At 49.3% G+C, this 20860-nt stretch overlaps 1 protein-coding gene across 2 annotated transcripts in view; it reads left to right on the top strand.

Annotated features, from left to right (window-relative positions):
• AIFM1 (apoptosis inducing factor mitochondria associated 1) overlaps positions 1–20860 on the top strand; it is a 62785-nt gene continuing 41925 nt past the window's right edge. The window contains exons 1-8 of one of the 2 annotated variants that reach the window (XM_073573106.1): positions 1–156; positions 2448–2584; positions 4278–4356; positions 14400–14426; positions 14505–14537; positions 19572–19693; positions 19770–19900; positions 19987–20077. In XM_073573106.1, the coding sequence (XP_073429207.1) occupies positions 72–156; positions 2448–2584; positions 4278–4356; positions 14400–14426; positions 14505–14537; positions 19572–19693; positions 19770–19900; positions 19987–20077 (705 nt within the window). In that variant the 5' untranslated portion in view covers positions 1–71. The remainder of the gene's footprint in view (positions 157–2447; positions 2585–4277; positions 4357–14399; positions 14427–14504; positions 14538–19571; positions 19694–19769; positions 19901–19986; positions 20078–20860) is intronic. The other variant, XM_073573107.1, reaches the window with a different exon arrangement.

Below are 20860 nucleotides of genomic sequence, written 5' to 3'. Positions count from 1 at the left end.
TCCTGGCCCCGCCCCTCCTGCCGGAACACATAGCGCTGCCGGTGACGTCACCGCACTGAGGTCTTTCTGTCATGGCGCTGTCCAGAGCGGGTGTCCTAGGGCTGAGAGCGGGCAATGCGGGGCTGCAGACCAGGCACAAGTTACAGGCGACCGGCAGTGAGTGCAGAGGAGGCCATGGTGGTGTCTGGCAGCGGGCGCTGTGCCCTTTGTGTGCTGACCGTGTAGAGGGCAGCAGGGCAGGCTGCAACCTTGGAGCATTGGCACACATGTTACTGAGACCGGCGCTAAAAGGGGGAGTCCACAGAGCTGAGTGCTACGTATTATAGGGCCGGTGACACCGGACGCGGGGAGGCGTATTAGATGGTGACGGAAATAAAATACCATGGGGCTCCTCAGTATTTCTTTTTTAATTCTTAAAGGGGTTTTCTCAGGTTTGGACGTTAATCACGGTCCGTGAAAAAGGGGATCATATTGTGTGATTAGGGGTCTGACCGCATGTGAAAGGAACGGAGGATGACCATGCGCTCTGCTGCCACATTCATAGCTGAGTGCCAAAGACCAACCGAGCGCAGCGCTCCGCTGTATTCGGTGCTCCAAGGAAACTGAGTGGAGAGCGGCACAGGAGCTGTAGAAGGCAAACGATCCAATATAGTTAACAAAATCCGGTCTTAAAAATGATTTTTAGAGGAATATATCTGCTTTAAAGTTGAAAACTTCTCCACACAGTGTCTTCATCCGATAAAGGGGATCTTTCTCCAGTCTGAGCATGGTGAACTGACCTTGTCAGGGAGTTGCACGTAGTTTATATTGGCTTGTAAAGTTAGCTTATTTGTTACAGTTCAGGTGGGCGTTACTAGGGATTTGTCTCTGGAGGGGCGTGTACTTCTGCCTCCTGTATGATGCAGACCAATTGTAAGCAGGCAGCCACACTAAGGGACATAAGAACACACCCCCATTATAACCTAGAGCACATTTCTCAGTGTGAGACTTGTAATGACAGCCAGCCCTGGGGGAGAGGTAGTACAGCAGCCCTTCAGTTCTCCTCTCAGTGCGGTCAGCTCGGATGTATCTCCCCCCCCCACCACACTACGCACGCTGACTGACATGAGATGAAGTGTTTAATTTTTCCTCTACACCCAACACTAGCAATCACACACAGCACTGCAGCTTGACCAGCAAGGAGAGCAGACTGTCATTACATGTCTCACACAGGAGACAGCCTGTTCTAGGCTGTTGTGGGGGGGGCAAGTTCTTTTTCCCTCCTGTGTGTTGCTTTCTGCTTATGATTGGTCAAGGTCATAGACGGGAAGAAGTACACGCCCTCAGTAAGGACTCTCTGGAAACGCCCCCTGCACTTATCATAAATAATAACCTAAACTTTACAAGGCAATATCTCCGTAACAAAGAGGCGATATAAAAAACTGTTTTACTACGCTTTGCAGTCACTATTCCATGCTGTGTCCAGTTTAGCATGCCATATCATAGGCCATCACCAGTGCAGTGGGTGCTGAGTCCCGGGCATGCCCTTGCCGAGCACTTTCCAATGTAATGGAGAGAGCCCCCCGCACTCGTGCACAGCATCCACTCCTTTTATCCTCCTTTTTTTTGGGCACAAGGTTAAAGCAGTTGTCCAGGATGGTTATATTTTTGTCTTATTGGCCTAAAAACGAACACAGGTAGTTGATATCCAATTTAACTACTTGCCTGTTTACCTAGTGCAGACAGCTCCTGCCAGCAGTTCAGCTGCTCAATGTCAGCAGAGCAGCTCTTCTTCTAGGCTGCTCTATTGTTGGGGTGTGACTGCCGACTTCATGCTGATTGATAGCTGACTCGCCGCAGCTAAGCAGCCGGCTGTCAGTCAGCATGATGTGAGCAGTCACACGCTGTCAACAGAGCAAAACGGAAGAGAAGCCACTTCTCTGTCAGCGGAAGTCACTGAATACCGGCAGGAGCAGTCTGTGCCAGAAGAGATCGGTGTCTGGCACAACAGGCAGGTCGTTAACAATGACCTGCCTGTTAGTTCTTAGGCACCTAGATATAGTCTGGGCTAGCCCCTTTAAGGGAACTCTGTCCTCCCAGTGGAGGGGTTCATGTTGAACATTTTTAGCAGCTCTACAGAATACCTCTGGCCAGTAACATTTACAGAAAAAAAGTTGTAATTCCACCTGTAGGACCTCTGATTTATAGAAAGAGGATTCATGCATACTTGGATCTGTCCTCTGCACTGCATTATTTCTGGATTTGACAGCTGCCATTATAGGATTTACACAAAGGGCCGAGAAAGCCTTTAATATTTCACTATTATATCGGTTTCTATCCTCAGTTGTTTTTTACAACTGTAAATTGCTTTGAGAATAAATGTCCGTCGTGCCCCAAGCTGGCAGAGAATCCTGAGTGTTTGGTCGGGAAATGTTGGGAGCTTCCTAACCTGTCTCCTCTCATTACAGACTGCCTGTTCCAACGCTTTACCACACCCTATAATCCGGTACTAAGAAACTCCGGGAGCCTCTCGAACGTCCCGACCCCCGGAGGGGCTGCGTATGGAATACTTGTTGCAGTGGCCACAGTGGGAGGTGGAATATATGTAAGTATGAAAATGGTGGATACCTGGAGAGATAACGTGACGTCCTTAAAAGGAACCTGCCAGCTGCCCTCGCCTCCCTAGATGACGACCTTTGTGTAGCTCAGACTTTTCCTACATTGTAACAAGCCCCTTTTTGTGTCTTAGAGATTGGTGAATATCTACAAAATTAACTTCGAACCTTGCAAATCCGTTGGTGACTACACTTGGCGGCGTGGATCTCCCCAGGCTAATCCTCCACTCCATAGCACCCATATCGGTGTGCGTGGCACGATTTGTCAGAGCAATGTCACCGCCGGTTCTCCTCAAGTCTCCAGGCTGGCTAAGATCTGCGACCCCGCTCCCGCCATGGGCAGGTGCTGTACACCGATGAGACCCAGGGAGCATACACCCAGCTTCACTGCACAGGGGTTAGAACATCACACACCAGGTTTGTAGAGAGCCAGCGGTGACGTCGCTCTTGCATATCTCATCACTTGCACCCACAAGGGCATGCCAACAAACATGGAGGCAGTTTAGGAGGCTAAGGGCAGCTGGCTATAGCAAAGAAACCATTTAATGGGGTTGCCCATATTGCATATTTATGGCCAAGCCAAAGGAAAGTAGTGGTCCCACCCATGCAAATTGCATCTTTGTGGAAAGCAGGGCCATTACATGTGTGACTCAGTGGAGAGGTGACCAGAAATCCTAATCTGGGAACGTTGATCCCCTCTCCAGTGTTATTAGTGCACATTGGTGGGGTCCGCACCTGCCTCCAGGCACGAGATGAGAAGTCCCTCTGAAGTCTCTGCTCCCACGTCTTATAGTTGCAGCAAACTGGATGGGATTTATAGTCTCCTGCCCACTGGACTTCTTCCTACTCAGCCTAAATTGACCTGAGCTCCGTGTTTCAAATTCGCAACCTGTCAATTTAGCTCGTGGGTACGCGGAGTTTTATGTGCAGATTTTCCCCATAGGCTTGTATGAGATGCGGAAAATCTGCAGAATAAAAACACACGTAATGCGCACATGACAATATCGATAAAGTTTTGTAAAAGCCAGAAATAGCAAGTAACCTAATTTACCTAATTGGGGCAGAAAGTCCCCTACATCAAAAACTCCTACTGGGAACGTAACCTTAACATTAAAGGGGTTGTCCACTATTAGGAGATCCCCTTCTCAATCTGAACGTTTGCCCCCCCCCCCCGATAAAAATTAAAACACTTATACTCTTGTCCCCTCCGATGCCGCCGCCGTTCCAATGGTACGACGGCACAACTTTCCAAGTGTGAGCTGAAGACAGGATTCCATAAAATTGTATCAAAATCAATAATTATTACACTTCGTGAACGCTGACATATTGAGACACTTTAGAGGTACATGAAATAGTTGGCATCCTGGGGTACGGACAGGATGCACCAATATCCCACAGAACTTCTTTCTCCTGAACAAAAAGATGATTTCCAATATAATTTATATCTTTATTCATGATACTTTCCTTCTGTTACTGGTTTCATCATGTCTGTACCCCAACATGCTTGTTATTTTACTTCTAATCAATAGTACATGCCAAATTTCAATATAAATGATTTTGTAGTCGCAGAAATCCCCGTATACTCTTCAAGAACCAGAAGAGCTTCTATAGTGCCCTGTGTTTTATAAATTGATTTTTGTATAAAACATTCTCTGTAGTTTAAGTTCCATCTTTTTGCTCCAGGCATACAGAACGTTACACAGAGACAAATCCCGGTTTAGCGAGAGGATCTCAACTATCAAGTCCATTAGAGAGTCCATAGGTTTGTAGGCCTCAACTTTAAATGTATTTAAGGGGTTGTCCATGCTTGGGGCTCAAGTCTGCAGTCATTCTATATCATGCTGTGGGACTGCAGACTTGTAAATACTCACAGTGCTCCATGTGCACGCTGTGAGGATTCTCCGACGTCGGGACTGCAAGTATGCGATTTCCAAACCAGCCACTTTCTGACTAGACATGTTCAGCCTCACTCACGTCTAGTTGGCACATGACTGCATATTGGTAGACACGTGACTGCTCGCTTTTGTATCCAGGACCAGAGAATCGTGACGACCTGCAGTATACGTGCTTGTTAGGATTCAAAACTACTGATGCGCAAACCCGTGCTTGTTCGGGTTCAGTGTGTTCGACAAATATACAGTTAATATCGGACCTCAACTGGAAATTTAACCCCGAACATCATTCAAGTGAATGGGGGGCCTGAATATCCCGCGGTTCCTACGTTGTGCTCTGTGCGGGAAACATCGGCTGTGATTGGCAGTAAACTTACTAATATTACCGCCGGTCAGAGTGCTGTGGTTACCATGTTGTCACACAGATGACAGCGTGTAAGCCAGCAGCTGTTTACCCTCAGCTGGTTTTAAAAAAAGACTGGGACCGCGCGTTGTTTTTTTTATTATTTATTTATTTTACACTGTAAGGTCGGGTCACGTGTTGCATCGGCCAATTACTGCCATGCAATTACGTGACATGGCTGTGATGGAGCTAGAAGTGCAACAAGCTATATCAGACTTCCGGACCCAATCATGAAACCATACATACATTAAGTAGTCAGTGTTCATGGTCGGGTACCGGATGCTAGAAGTTCGATACGAACACCTGAACTTTACAGTTCGGATTTGCTCATCCCTAAACACCTCCACCGATCTTACATATATGACCAACTCTTAAGATCACAAAAGTTCTTGACAAGACTTAAAGGGGTTGTCCAGGATTGGTGTTAAAGTCTGTAATCACTCTACATGACTGCAGATGTAGAGTGATTACAGACTTTAACACCAATCCTGGACAACCCCTTTAAGTCTTGTCAAGAACTTTTGTGATCTTAAGAGTTGGTCATATATGTAAGATCGGTGGAGGTCCAACTCTCTGAACCCCTGTGATCCGCTGTCACCACCTCCTTAGGCTAGGTCAGCACTATAAGATTGGTGGGGGATCTGGTACCAGGTAACCCTACTGATCCGTTGTCACGGTCGGACATAAACCGTGCACGAAGGAGAACACCACAGCGCCATACACGTGTTTATTAGCTGCTCGCAAGTACTGCACTCCTTTAATAGGGAATTATCCTCAGTACAGAGCAGTGGCCACAAGGTGTAGGCAGCTGGAGTGTTAACATATGCCCTTTATGACCTCTAATTGGTGGGGTGGCCTGGTGTCAAGTCCTCACCAATCTCAGGGCTCATTCAGATGTCAGCTTCTCTCGTACAAGTTCTGTCTGTGTTTTCCAGTGATAGAACTTGTACATAGTATAGTCTATATGGCTGTTCACATGCCCATGCGTTTCGCGGCCCTAGAGACATGTTCGATTTTGATCTGAGTCTCGATCAATCTCACCAATGCAAGTCTATAGGTCCATGAGAAAAAATGGATGGCACCCAAGCTCTGTTAGTGTGCAGTATGCTTTACACAGACTATTTGATATGAGATGAATGGTGAACCTTCATTATTTATCTGAAAAAACTGACGAAACCCTGACCAAACTCTGATGATAAAAACTGACACCCTGAGCAAAAACACTGATGAAACTCCGACCCCTTATAACGTGGAAGAAAATAAATCCTTGACTCCTGAATAAGCCCTTATAGTGATGACCTATCCTAATGATATCTCCTCAGTATAAATGGAGCGGACAACCGATGTAACATTTAAAGGGCTTTTTCAGCCTCCATACATTTTTTTTTTACCAAGAGCTGACACTGTGTTATAATAAAAGAAAAGGCTTAAAGGCAACCAGTCATGTCCAGAAATGCTATTCACCTGCTGAATATGGGTTTAATCAGCAGTAAAATGGTATTAAAAGCCTGCCTTATTGGAACAGTGGCTACTGGGAGAAAAGGGACTTGGATCCTCCCTGCAGCCGCTTGCTTCCAGTCATAGGGGCAGTTCAGGGAGCTGCTGCAGTGAGTATGGCAGCAATTACTACATTGACAACCTTCATCAGCAGCAATCTGGGACCATGGCACCCCTATTCTCCAAATGGACACCCCCTATGACATCCTCACCTTTCAGGCATTAATGGCATAATCTATTGACATGCTATAAATGTTTACGCTAGCACCAGCCCTTTATTTGTATGGAGGTGATATAGCTATCAGTTGTGTGACTGTACACTGGGTGCAGAATTATTAGGCAAATGAGTATTTCTTTATCGCCTTATTGGGGGACACAGAATACCATGGGTGTATGCTGCTGCTGCTAGGAGGCTGACACTATGCAAAAACAAGAAAATTAGCTCCTCCCCGGCAGTATACACCCACCGACAGGCACCAAGCACCTCAGTTTGTGCTTAGTGTCTGTAGGAGGCGGACCGGGATCTCCCCAGATCCGCAGTTTTAATCCAATTTTCCTTTCAGGTTTAGTTTGAAATTTTAATTTTCTCCCTCTTTTGTCTTTTAGGTTTTTTCCATTGGGAAACAGGGTATAAGTTATCACCCTGATTTCCTATATCATGCGGCTGAGCGAGCAGTGTGGTGTCACCCACATCGCAGTACCGCAGGCAGGACTTTTCCCTATCACTTCTGGTGTTAAGGGTTGCGGACAGGTGGCTGGTCCTTGCCGAATCCCCCTCCTCACCCCTTTCTCGGGACAGGGCTGAGAGGAAGACGGCGATCGTAGGTGTTCCAAGAAAGCTGTCTTCTGCAGGATGCGGGTACAGAGGACTCCTTCCCCTCCCAGCGGCCTGCCGATTCCCCATGGGCCCCTGTGTTCATCCTCTTCAGGGACGTCAGGTAAGTGCCTGTACGTTCCCTCCGGCCCCGCATAAGCTTCAGTGACATGGGAGAAGAAGGGACCTTGTTGGTTTCAGGTCCACAGATTTGAATCTCCCGCCCTTTTCTGCCTGCCGCGCGCCCAGCCGCTTGCGTTCCTACACTTTCCCTGCTCTAGTCATGGAGTCTATGGGGATCTCCTCACTCACCGCAGCGTCACAAGCAGCAGGACCTGGTCAGATTGCATCCTTAGCGCGGTATGTCGGGCATGGGGCTGCGGCGCCGTCAGGGTGGGAGGCACTTTCACTTTCCCCTCAGCGCGGGGAACTCCTCTGCTCTCCCTCCTCCCTTCCTGAGCGCGCTCTTTTCAGCGCGCCCTTTCTAGCCCATCACAGGGCTTCTTTCTCTCTTGGATGCCAGCCCCCCTCTTCTGCCATGCCCTCTCCGTCGCTATTAACCAGTCACGGCGCGGCCGCTAAGCTCCGCCCCCATCTCCCAGCACAAGGATTTCCTGATGCCTGAATCACTCCTTCCTGCGCTGCTTGGGGGACACTTCGGCGTTTCTTCTGCTGCTCGCACAGAATCTCGGTAGGCTCGGCTCTGAGGCAAGGATTAGCTCTCCTCGGCAGTTATTCCCTAATTTCTGCGGCCATTCAGTGCAGTTTACTTATGCCCAACCCTTCAGGGGATCTCTGCTTCAGGCCCACCGCTACCTATTACGCCTGTGCACGCTGTAAAAAGAAGTGGGCATCGGGTCAGTCGTCCCCATTCTGCCCCCCCTTGCAGTCCTTCAAATATGTCAGCATCTCAGGAACGCACAGAGTCCCGGGCGGAGGGCGCTCTTCCCTCCTCTCTCCCCCCGGAGTGGTCCGTTACAATGTCACAGTCTGTTTCTGACTTGACAAAAGTATCACAGTCGCTGGTCCAGGTCTTAGAACGATTACCTCAGCTATCCTCAGCCACCTCTGCCCCGACCGCCTCTCGGGGTGAGTCGTCCGCACCTGACCACGACCTTCAGAGAGACAGACAGGGAAGGACTTCTAGGAAGCGGGCTCTGTCCACTTCGTCTTCGAGCTCGCAGGGCCCTTCCGCTCCCAGGCCTCCTTCTCCTTCCTCGGATGACAACCTTCAGTCAGGCGATGATTCTCATTCGGAAGCTAGCTCAGAGGGGAACAGCGTTTCTAAAACGCGGGACATGGTCGATAGTCTTATTGCAGCTATCTTCCAAACACTAAAACTTAAACAGGATGAGGCTCCACCTCAGGAAAGCTCGGTTCTCCTTAAACGAGCCAGACCTCCGTCTCGAACCTTTCCCAATCACAACGATTTCGATACTACCTTATCCAAACACTGGGAGCGCCCTGAGCAACGTTTCTCAGGCCGCAAGTACTTGGACGTTCTGTACCCCTTTGACGCAGAACTGCTCTCAAAGTGGTCCAAGGCTCCCGAGGTAGATCCTCCAGTTTCCCGGATAGCCTCAAAAACGGTGCTCTCTCTGCCAGACGGGGCATCGCTCAAAGATCCTACTGACAGGCAGATTGAATCTCTGGCTAAGTCTATCTTTGAGGCATCTGGCGCCTCTCTCTGCCCTATTTTCGCATCCGCCTGGGTGGCAAAGGTCATTTCCGCTTGGGCAAAAATTCTTCGCAGAGGCATCTTAGCGTCAGCTCCTCAAGACGAGCTGGCAGATCTTGCAGATCAGATTAACCAGGCGGGAAAATACCTTTTGGCCGCCTCCTTGGACGCGGCCGGCTGCGTAGCAAGGGCTAACAGCAACATAGTAGCTGTACGCCGAGTCCTTTGGCTAAAGTCATGGAATGCGGACACTACTTCGAAAAAGTCGCTTACCAATCTGCCATTCCATGGCTCTAGGCTCTTTGGAGCAAAGCTGGATCAGATAATTTCCGATGCCACTGGAGGTAAAAGTACTTCGCTTCCCCAATTTCGACCAAAACGTCCTTTCAACAGAAGGGGTTTTCGACCATTCAGGCCCTTTCGTCCCTTCTCTGCCACGGAGAGAGCCACTCAACAGGATCGGCCGCCCGCCACCAGGGAGCGGGATCAGAGGAAACCTTCCTACAAACCCGCTCCTCGCTGGAGATCTAGAGGACAAGATTCCAGATCTGCAGGAGCCAATTCCGGCAGATTTTCGTCTAAGTGACGGGTCACCCCCACCTGGAATTTCTTCCAGGGTGGGAGGCAGACTTTCCTTTTTCGCGGATGCTTGGCTGTCCGTTGTCGACGACGCTTGGGTCAGAGAACTCGTCGCATCCGGATACAAGATCGAATTTGCTTCACTCCCGAACAGACGGTTTTTCTGGTCTCGGCCTCCGCGACAGCGGGCCCAGATTCCGAGTTTTTTGCAGGCCATTTCCTCCCTTCTTTCCGCCGGAGTCATTGTTCCCGTTCCCTCAGACGAACGGTTTTCCGGGTTCTACTCCAATCTCTTTGTAGTCCCGAAGAAAGACGGCTCTCTTCGTCCTATTCTGGACCTCAAATTGCTCAATCGCCACGTGAAGATTCTTCATTTCAGGATGGAGTCTCTTCGGTCGGTGATTGCTTCCATGGAGCCCGGGGAATTTCTCTGCTCAGTGGACATTCGGGATGCCTATCTGCACATTCCAATTTGTGTGCAACATCAGAAGTATCTTCGATTTGCGTTTCAGGGAGACCACTTTCAGTTCACAGCTCTTCCTTTCGGCCTAGCTTCAGCGCCCTGTGTTTTCACGAAGGTGATGGCGACCGTCATGGCCATCCTTCGCTCCAGAGGGATCCTCATCATCCCTTATCTGGACGATCTTTTGATCAAGGGTTCGTCTCGCCAGGACTGTCTCCGGAGCCTTCAGATAACCCTGGACACTCTCAGCCGCCTAGGTTGGCTGGTCAACAAGGAGAAGTCCATTCTAATACCCACCCAGCGTCTGACCTTTCTGGGTATGGAATTCGACACGAAGCTAGCCCGTGTTTTTCTTCCAAAGGAAAAATTTACAACTCTGTCCAAGGGCATCAGAACTCTCAAGAGGCCTGCTCCCATTCCCATTCGGTTCTGCATGAAGGTCCTGGGGAAGATGGTGGCCTCCATGGAAGCAGTACCCTTTGCGCAGTTTCATCTTCGCCCCCTCCAGCTGTCTCTGCTTTCAGCCTGGGACAAGACCACGATGTCCTTGGAACGTCCTATTCGGCTTCCTCTCAGAGTGAGGCAGTCTCTCACTTGGTGGCTACGGCCAGCGTCAGTTCTCCAAGGGAGGTCCTTCCTTCCGCCTCAGTGGCAAGTCATCACCACCGATGCGAGCCTTCTAGGATGGGGAGCCGTGTTCCATCAGAAAGCGGCCCAAGGCCGCTGGAAGCCACAGGAGTCTCTCCTCCCAATCAATCTTTTGGAGATCAGAGCAATTTTCCTGGCCCTTCTTCATTGGCAGCCCCTCCTCTCCGGCAAGCCGGTCCGTATTCAGTCGGACAACGCCACGGCCGTGGCGTACATAAACCATCAGGGGGGCACGCGCAGCAAACAAGTAATGTCAGAAGTGGCCAAGATATTACGCTGGGCAGAACGTTACGTTCCGACAATCTCCGCCGTCCATATTCCAGGGGTGGAAAATTGGGCAGCCGACTTTCTGAGTCGCCAGGGCCTAGCGTCCGGCGAATGGTCCCTGCACCCCGCGGTTTTCTCTCAGATATGCGACCGTTGGGGCACCCCGGATGTCGATCTCATGGCATCTCGGATGAACCACAAGGTGCCGCAGTTCGTAGCCAGGTCCAGGGACCCTCTAGCCGTCGCATGCGACGCACTGGTGACTCCGTGGTCCCAGTTTCAACTTCCGTATCTGTTCCCGCCTCTGGCATTGATCCCTCGAGTGGTCAAAAAGATAAAATCGGAAGGTGTACCAGTGAATCTAGTCGCTCCAGATTGGCCAAGACGGCCTTGGTACGCGGAACTGGTCAACATGCTCGGGGACGTTCCCTGGAGGCTTCCAGACCGTCCAGACCTTCTCTCACAAGGCCCCCTTTACCACGAGAATTCTCAGTCTCTGAGTTTGACGGCATGGCCGTTGAGACCGCAATTCTGAAAGAATCAGGTCTGTCCAGTCAGGTTATTCAAACTATGATCAGAGCCAGGAAACCAGCCTCTTCCCGCATTTACTATAGGTACTGGAAGGCTTTTTTCCGTTGGTGCGATGATAAGAGTCTACCCAATGTCTTTTTCTATCCCATCTATCCTGGGGTTTCTTCAGTCTGGGTTAGACGCGGGTCTGTCCCTCAGTACGCTCAAGGGCCAGGTTTCCGCTCTCTCTATCCTCTTCCAAAGAGAGCTAGCTTCTCTACCACAGGTCAAAACCTTTCTGCAAGGGGTTTCCCACGTGGCTCCTCCTCATCATTCGCCAATAGACCCGTGGGATCTCAACCTCGTCCTTAGCGCTCTCCAGAAGGCGCCGTTCGAGCCTCTCCAGGACATTCCTTTGTCCCTTCTCTCTTGGAAGGTCACCTTTTTGATCGCCATTTCATCCATCAGAAGAGTTTCTGAATTGGCGGCCTTGTCATGTCGTTCCCCTTACCTCATTCTCCATCAGGACAAAGCCGTCCTCAGGCCCGTTCCTTCTTTTCTTCCAAAGGTGGTTTCCGCTTCCCATATCAATGAGGATATCGTCCTTCCTTCTTTTTGTCCGGCTCCATCTCATCCTCTTGAGAAGTCTCTCCACAAACTGGACGTAGTTAGAACCCTGCGTGTCTATCTCGCCAGGACGTCTTCCTTTTGTCTGTCCGATTCCTTGCTGATCATCTCTGAAGGTCGCCAGAAGGGCCTTCCGGCTTCCAAATCCACGATCGCTCACTGGATTCGTTCTACCATTCTGGAAGCGTATCGTCTTCAGGAAAAGCGCCCCCCTCCGGGAGTAAGTGCTCATTCCACCCGGGCTGTGGCGGCTTCGTGGGCTGCTCGTCACCAGGCCTCGGCCATGCAAATTTGCAAGGCTGCAACCTGGTCATCTTTGCACACCTTCACGAGGTTCTACAGGGTTCATACCCAGGCCTCGTCTGATGCTGTGGTTGGTAGGAAGGTTCTGCAGGCGGCGGTGGCTCACCGGCCGACCTAAGACTTTCGGTTACTTTCGTTCCTTATTGCTGTTCCCACCCTTGGGACTGCTTTGGGACGTCCCATGGTATTCTGTGTCCCCCAATAAGGCGATAAAGAAAGATGGATTTTTGGTTCTTACCGTAAAATCTCTTTCTTGGAGCCTTCATTGGGGGACACAGCACCCTCCCTGTTTAAGTTGTACCGTGTTGGGTCTTAGAGTCCCTTGTTGGGTTGGTACATATGGTTCGAGTTTTTCTCGTTGCTTCTCCTACTGCTTTTTCACCAACTGAGGTGCTTGGTGCCTGTCGGTGGGTGTATACTGCCGGGGAGGAGCTAATTTTCTTGTTTTTGCATAGTGTCAGCCTCCTAGCAGCAGCAGCATACACCCATGGTATTCTGTGTCCCCCAATGAAGGCTCAAAGAAAGAGATTTTACGGTAAGAACCAAAAATCCATCTTTTGATCACATCATCCTTTTTATACATGTTGTCCTACTCCAAGCTGTATAGGCTTGAAAGCCAACTGTCAATTATGTAAATCAGGTGATTTGCATCTCTGTAATGAGGAGGGGTGTGGTCTAATGACATCAACACCCTATATAAGGTGTGCTTAATTATTAGGCAACTTCTTTTCCTTTGGCAAAATGGGTCAGAAGAGAGATTTGAGGGACTCTGAAAAGTCAAAAATTGTGAGATGTCTTGCAGAGTGATGCAGCAGTCTTGAAATTGCGAAACTTTTGAAGTGTGATCACCAAATAATCAAGCGTTTCATGGTAAATATCCAACAGGGTCGCAAGAAGCGTGTTGATCAAAAAAAAGGCACAAAATAACTGCCCATGAATTGAGGAAAATTAAGCGTGAAGCTGCCAAGATGCCATTTGCCACCAGTTTTGCCATATTTCAGAGCTGCAACGTTACTGGAGTATCAAAAAGCTCAAGGTGTGCCATACTCGGGGACATGGCCAAGGTAAAGAAGGCTGGAAAACGACCACCTTTTAACAAGAAACATAAGATAAAACGTCAAGACTGGGCCAAGAAATATCTTAAGACTGATTTTTCTAAGGTTTTATGGACTGATGAAATGAGAGCGACTCTTGATGGCCAGATGGATGGGCCTGAGGCTGGATCAGTAAAGGGCAGAGAGCTTCACTCCTACTCAGAGGCCAGCAAGGTGGAGGTGGGGTACTGATATGGGCTGGTATCATCAAAGATGAACTTGTGGGACCTTTTCGGGTTGAGGATGGAGTGAAGCTCAACTCCCAGACCTACTGCCAGTTTCTGGAAGACACCTTCTTCAAGCAGTGGTACAGGAAGAAGTCGGTATCGTTCAAGAAAAACATGATTTTCATGCAGGACAATGCTCCATCACATGCATCCAAATACTCCACAGCGTGGCTGGCCAGTAAAGGTCTAAAAGAAGAAAAAATGACATGGCCCCCTTGTTCACCTGATCTGAACCCCAGATAGAACCTGTGGTCCCTCATGAAATGTGAGATCTACAGGGAGGGAAAACAGTACACCTCTCGGAACAGTGTCTGGGAGGCTGTGGTGGCTGCGGCACGCAATGTTGATCGTAAACAGATCAAGCAACTGACAGAATCTATGGATGGAAGGCTTTTGAGTGTCATCGTAAACGAAGGTGGCTATATTGGTCACTCATTTTTTTATTTTTTTTTTGAATGTCAGAAATGTTTATTTCTAAATTTTGTGTTGCTCTATTGGTTTACCTGGTGAAAATAAACAAGTGAGATGGGTATATATTTGGTTTTTATTAGGTTGCCCAATAATTCTGCACTGTAATAGTTACCTGCACAAACAGATATCCTCCTAAGATAGCCAAATCTAAAAAAAACCCACTCCAACTTCCAAAAATATTAAGCTTTGATATCCGAGTCTTTTGGGTTGATTGAGAACATAGTTGTTATTCAATAATAAAAAGAATCCTCTCAAATACAACTTGCCTAATAATTATGCACACGGTGTAGTCTTCGTGTCTTCATAATATTTGTTTTTTTTTTATCTTGCAGAAAATCCGGATAGTTCAGGGAGCACCGGTAACTAATTTGTGCCTATATTTGTATATATCTCTAATAATAACTTGTGTGTCTAATTATTTTCTTTTGTGCAACAAGTGGAATCCAAAGAAGTTAATAAGGACAAACAAGGTAAGAAAGTGGGTTACAGCGACTCTTAGGTATTGAGAGAGCGATATATATATATATATATATATATATATATATTGTGAGGTAGCGCTGTCATCTAGTAGGGGATCACTCGCTTGGCAGCGAACAAAACACATCCGGCACCAGGTTTTCCATAAAAACATAGCAGTCCCTGCGGTTTATTCACCCTCATAAACCACAGCAGCAATGTACAACAGCTTCATATCACCAGCATAGCGTCCATTAAACAGGCTATTCAGCCCCAGTGTTATCTCACCCGTCAGGGTTCCTTATGCGGCTTATCAGGACGTTTTATGTTAGTTCCCTCCAGGGAGCTCTCAGGCATACATCGCCCTTGCACACGCCCAGCCGCTCCACAGGCTGTTAGTGAGGAGATCCTTCTCACGGGACCTTCCAAACTGGACCAACCTGGTCCCAGCATTCACCCCTTGTGACCTACCCTGGCTACGTTATATGGTCCGTAGCCACGCCCACTGGGTCACATGGCTATGACCTCATCACAGGTCCTTCACCTACTCACAGCCTTTTACTATAGGTGTTATCAGACACACCCCTGGGTGGGTTTGTGGGCAGCTAGAACCCGCCCATCTCTCCAGCTGCCTGAAGGCTTCTCCCTAACACATAGGCACGAAAGATCAGCTCTGCTGATCAGCACATAACCAAGCCTTCATCTCAAAGCCACCCACTTTGAGATACACAACGGCCACTCCGTATTCTGCCACTCATCCTCTCTCTTGGGACATCCACACAGCGCCCCATAGTGGACACAGTGGTCATTACACCACATACTCTGCCCCTCTGTTCAAACTTGTGGGGTTGAACACACAATCTTACACCAGGATCTCGAGACCGGGCACACATTACACCTTGCCCCACAGGTCGAGAGAACCGTCTCCATCTGTCATACGGCCTCATCTCTGCATTAGGCCTCCCCCGCCCCAAGCCGTCAGAATACCGGTCATTGTCTTTGACCCTCCATTTGCAGTCTGTCTGCGTCATCAGACACTGTTTAGTCACCACCCTCCTAGAGTGCGCTTCGTCACCTGACCGGTCTCCCACTGACCGGCTCTCCCGGTTGGTACGGTCATCAGTCTTAATCGGTCCTACTGTCTGGCCTGAGTCTGACCCATTCAGCGTCTCACAGGAACTGCTGTCTCTCAGCCTCACACGGCCCATCGAACTGCCACTTGCTGACATTCTTCGGCCACCTGCCATGTCACTACTTGGAGGAACCCTTCGGGTCCTTACATCTTGGATTGGAGGCGGCCGCCACCTGGTATTCCGTACTTCTTTATTAATTCGCTGATGGTCCAGCCTCAACTGCTCAATTTCTTGCAGGTACCCCACTCGATACTCCACGAGCATCCGAAAATCTCTCAGGCTCTCCATGGAGCAAACCACGATGATGGGAATTCTACCCACTTCACTGGATACCAGGTCTTCATTATCAGGAGGGATCCTCACCCTCATCACACCGGAGATATTCACGAGGTCTTGCATCACCTTCCCGGATCTTCCAATGATTCTCCCAATCAGAGCTTTGGGTACCGGAACCACATCTTTCCGCAAACCCCGCCGATCCATAGCCTCTCTTGCTATCTCTAGGCGTCGAGCAGCCCTCACATTACTCTGCCTAATCAATTGTTTGACACGTAGACACTGCAAATGCATCTCTTTCAGTACAGCTACTCGGTTTGATGTATCTTCTCTGGCTGATACTATCACCAACTGCCGAGTCTCAAGTGCCCAGTGCACCTTACAGGCTTTGACCGCCTCTTTGAAAGCCTCATGCACACCTTCCTCAGCACAGGCTTTTTGCATGTCCTCTGGTACATCAATCACAGACTGGAAGGTCATGGTCTTGCTCTCTTCCTGGACCGAAGGATCTGGCTTTACCACGGACACTTCCCTCACTACAGTTGCCCCGACCGGGTGACTGTCTTCTTTAGTTCTTAACTCACCAACTTCACACGATGGGATCACTTCATGACCCTTTGCCACGATGGCTACTGGCAGTTCTGTCTTATCACTCACGCTCACCCGCGGTAAGTCTTTGTCCAACTTCTCTCGCAGAAGACTTTTTACTACTCCTCTGAGTTCCTCCATCTCTTCCTTGAGGTTCTTGTTCACACTCTGCCAGGTGGACATGTGACCTCTGAGCTCCAAGACTTCTTTCTCGAGCTCCTCGACCCTGTGCTCGGCCGTTTGTCTCAGGACTCTTTCTCGTTTAACCTGTTCTTCTGCCTCGTCCCTGAGGGCCTTATTCAGTTCTTGCCACGTTACCATGTGACCTTTGAGCTCAGAGACTTCTTTATCTAGCTCCTCTAGTCTGTGCTCCCTGTCTCTCTCAGAGCCACAGTCACCCCCACAGATTGAGTCACCCCGACCTGCCGAGTCATCCCTCCAGTTACTCACTAACTGTGTGACTACTTCAGCCGTCTTATCTATCATGTCAGCGTCAGTTTTGTCACGAGATGTCCGGTTCGTCCGTTGGGCTGACGTACCCCTTTTCCCGGTCACTTCCACCTCTGACCTCTCCACGTCACGAGCCGTCGCCGTCTTAATATCTGTTAGCCCAACCGGAGGAACGTCTCCCTCCTCGTACCATAGGTCATCCAACACGACAAAGTCCCTGCCGCCCTCCAAGGTATACACTAAGTCTGGTGGTATCCCGCCACCTTGGCAATCACTGCCTCCGGGCCCCTCAAACACCACTCTGTCTAGCATATAGTTCACCGTGACCCCATGTTTACAGCGAACCTGGGCCATTTTCTCGGTCAGACAGAAAGTGAGAGGAGTTCCTACCAGAGTCACCTGACTCTTGGAGTCCAACCGTCCCGAGATTCCTTCCCGGTGCAGCATCACTGTACACACTTGCGGCCCGTCATGCTCCGGAAAGTATATCCCACATTCTGGAATTGACATACACGTACACTGCAGTTTCCCAGACATACCCACTGATCCCACTGAGCCAACCAGTGCTGCCATCTCTTCAAACTCGGCCCCTTTCTGGACCACCACCCCAATTTGAGTTACCGCCTCCCTCTGAGACTCCACCCCTTTTTGGGTTACCACCCCAATTTGGGACTCCACCCCCTTTTGGGCTACCACCCCGATTTGGGTCACCGCCACCTTTTACGACTCTACCCCCTTTCGGGATCTCCCCATGTCTGTTATACCGGTCTTCTCAGACCACAGTTCACACCACACAGTTTGTCTCTTACGATACCACACAAGCTCCTGCTGCCACCGATCACTGGCACCACCGGCTGCTGTTCACACACACAGCGGCTGGAGTCACTGCAGCTCCTGCTGCGCCGTCTTCGTGGACCCGCCGATCTACCGGAAGCCGCTTGTCACCTTCGTGGCCCCACTGAGCCACATCAAGCTGCTTGTCACCTTGACTCCCACTGAGCCACCGCAAGCTGAGTCGCGAAAAAAGAAAAAACACACCACAAAAAACTCAAAACCTCACGTGTCCTGACTGTGTGCTATTCAGGACGCTCCTATCTCCACCTGAGACCGTCCAACACACAGGGCGCACCGGGTGCGATTCAGGGAGCGACCATCCTCCCAGGGTCTCCCCACACACCGGCCTCACCAGGTCCAGGGGCTCGGCGGGTGCTCTTCAGGACGTCTGTCTCCGCCTGAGACTGCCCAACACTCGCGCCTCACCAGGTCCAAGGTCACACCACGTGCTCCTGGGATCCGACTCTGCTCCCAGGGCTGACCCTCCAGGACCTTTCCTCACTGAACCCTCCAGGTACACTGTCTTCCTCACTGACCCAGGTCAGTACCACATGAACAGCTGTCCGATAACTGTGTCGGCCACACGGGTCACCGTTTTACTCATTGACCCAGGTCAGTACCACACGAACACCAGTCCGTTTCTCCTGTGTTGCCCACACAGGTCCTCGGGTACCTCTTCTCCGCAGAGGCACCCTAGCAATTACCAGTCTCTTTCTCCTGGGGAAGCGGCCGCACTGAGCTCACCGATCCGGACAGTGCCTTACTCACTAGGCTGCCCCACGGTTTCCAAAACCACAGCCGGACAGTGGCTTCCCCACTTGCAGGCCGTCACAGGCTTTGCTCACACGTGGCCAGTCAGCAGCACATCACACGGCTTCCACAACCGTCAGCCCTCCTGGCTCAGCGTTGCTCTTTGCCACCAAATTTTGCAGTCCTTTTCCGTTGCTCACAGCAACAAGGCTACAACACTGCCCATAGCTTCTCCACCAACTGTGAGGTAGCGCTGTCATCTAGTAGGGGATCACTCGCTTGGCAGCGAACAAAACACATCCGGCACCAGGTTTTCCATAAAAACATAGCAGTCCCTGCGGTTTATTCACCCTCATAAACCACAGCAGCAATGTACAAAGCTTCATATCACCAGCATAGCGTCCATTAAACAGGCTATTCAGCCCCATTGTTATCTCACCCGTCAGTGTTCCTTATGCGGCTTATCAGGACGTTTTATGTTAGTTCCCTCCAGGGAGCTCTCAGGCACACATCGCCCTTGCACACGCCCAGCCGCTCCACAGGCTGTTAGTGAGGAGATCCTTCTCTTCACGGGACCTTCCAAGCTGGACCAACCTGGTCCCAGCATTCACCCCTTGTGACCTACCCTGGCTACGTTATATGGTCCGTAGCCACGCCCACTGGGTCACATGGCTATGACCTCATCACTGGTCCTTGACCTACTCACATAGCCTTTTACTATAGGTGTTATCAGACACACCCCTGGGTGGGTTTGTGGGCAGCTAGAACCCTCCCATCTCTCCAGTTGCCTGAAGGCTTCTCCCTAACACATAGGCACGAAAGATCAGCTCTGCTGATCAGCACATAACCAAGCCTTCATCTCAAAGCCACCCACTTTGAGATACACAACGGCCACTCCGTATTCTGCCACTCATCCTCTCTCTTGGGACATCCACACAGCGCCCCCTAGTGGACACAGTGGTCATTACACCACAATATATATATTATAATATCATTTTTTTAATTTTTTTTTTTAAGAAAAGCAAAAAGCTCTACCTGCTGCTGTTTTACCGAGCCATGTACCGTTCCTTCTTATTGGTGGAGGTACGGCTTCATTTGCTGCAGCACGATCCATACGTGCAAGAGATCCTGGTGCGAAGGTGAGCGTGTTAAAGGTGTAATGTGTTCTGGATTATTGTCTGCGCAATTCTAATATTATTACATTATATATCTTAGGTTCTGATTGTGTCAGATGAGTTGGACCATCCTTATATGCGACCTCCTCTTTCCAAAGAACTCTGGTTTGCGGATGACCCCGATGTTACAGAAACCCTGCGCTTTAAGCAGTGGAACGGCAAAGAAAGGAGGTTGGACGAGTAATTGAGCCTCTCCATGTATATGCAATGAGTGCTTGAGATCGTAGAGTAATAAAGCATTTTTGTCTTCCGCACAGTATCTTTTTCCAGCCACCGTCCTTCTACGTGGCTCCAGAGGAATTGATGTCTTCAGAGCATGGCGGGGTTTCAGTTGTTACTGGGAGAAAGGTAACATCAATCTCTTCTGTAATAGAATGCAAATAATAAGATGTTATTGGGATGATTAACTTGATTATGTTAAAAGGGTGTTCCACTTAGAAAACTTTATTTTAATGGGTAGAAAAAGAAACAAAAGAGATCCTTTTCTAGGTTATCTCCATCTGTTCCTTTCGAGATGTTTTAGGGGCCTTTCATCCTAAAATGGGTGATAATCAAGAATACTGTCATGGCTGAAAGTGTCTTTTTTCACCTTGAAATTGTTCCAGAAAATGAAGTATTTCTCCCAGAAAATTATTGCAATTACACGTTTTGTTATACACATGTTTATTTCCTTTGTGTGTATTGGGACAATATAAAAAAAGCAGAGGAAAAAAAGTCAAATTGGACATAACTTCACACAAAACCCCAGAAATGGGCTGGACGAAAATGTTGGTACCTTTACAAAAAATGTGGGTAAACAACTGTATCAAGCATGTGATGCTCGATCACACTCACCTGTGGCAAGTGACAGGTGTGAGCAATATGAAAATCACACCTGAAACCAGATAAAAAGGGGAGAAGTTGACTCAATCTTTGCATTGTGTGTCTGTATGTGCCACACTAAGAAAGGAGAACAGAAAGAGGAGAGAACTGTCTGAGGACTCGAGAACCAAAATTGTTGAAAAATATCAACAATCTCAAGGTTACAATTTCTCTCCATCTTGATGTTCCTTTGCCCGCGGTGTGCAACATAATCAATAAGTTTACAACCCGTGGCACTGTAGCTAATATCCCTGGACACCAGACAAAAAT

The sequence above is a fragment of the Dendrobates tinctorius genome, unplaced genomic scaffold (genome assembly GCF_039654945.1).
Source record: "Dendrobates tinctorius isolate UK_male_01 unplaced genomic scaffold, ASM3965494v1 ptg000034l, whole genome shotgun sequence".
In the NCBI taxonomy this organism is placed as follows: domain Eukaryota; kingdom Metazoa; phylum Chordata; class Amphibia; order Anura; family Dendrobatidae; genus Dendrobates; species Dendrobates tinctorius.
This window is presented reverse-complemented; position numbering and strand designations above follow the sequence as displayed.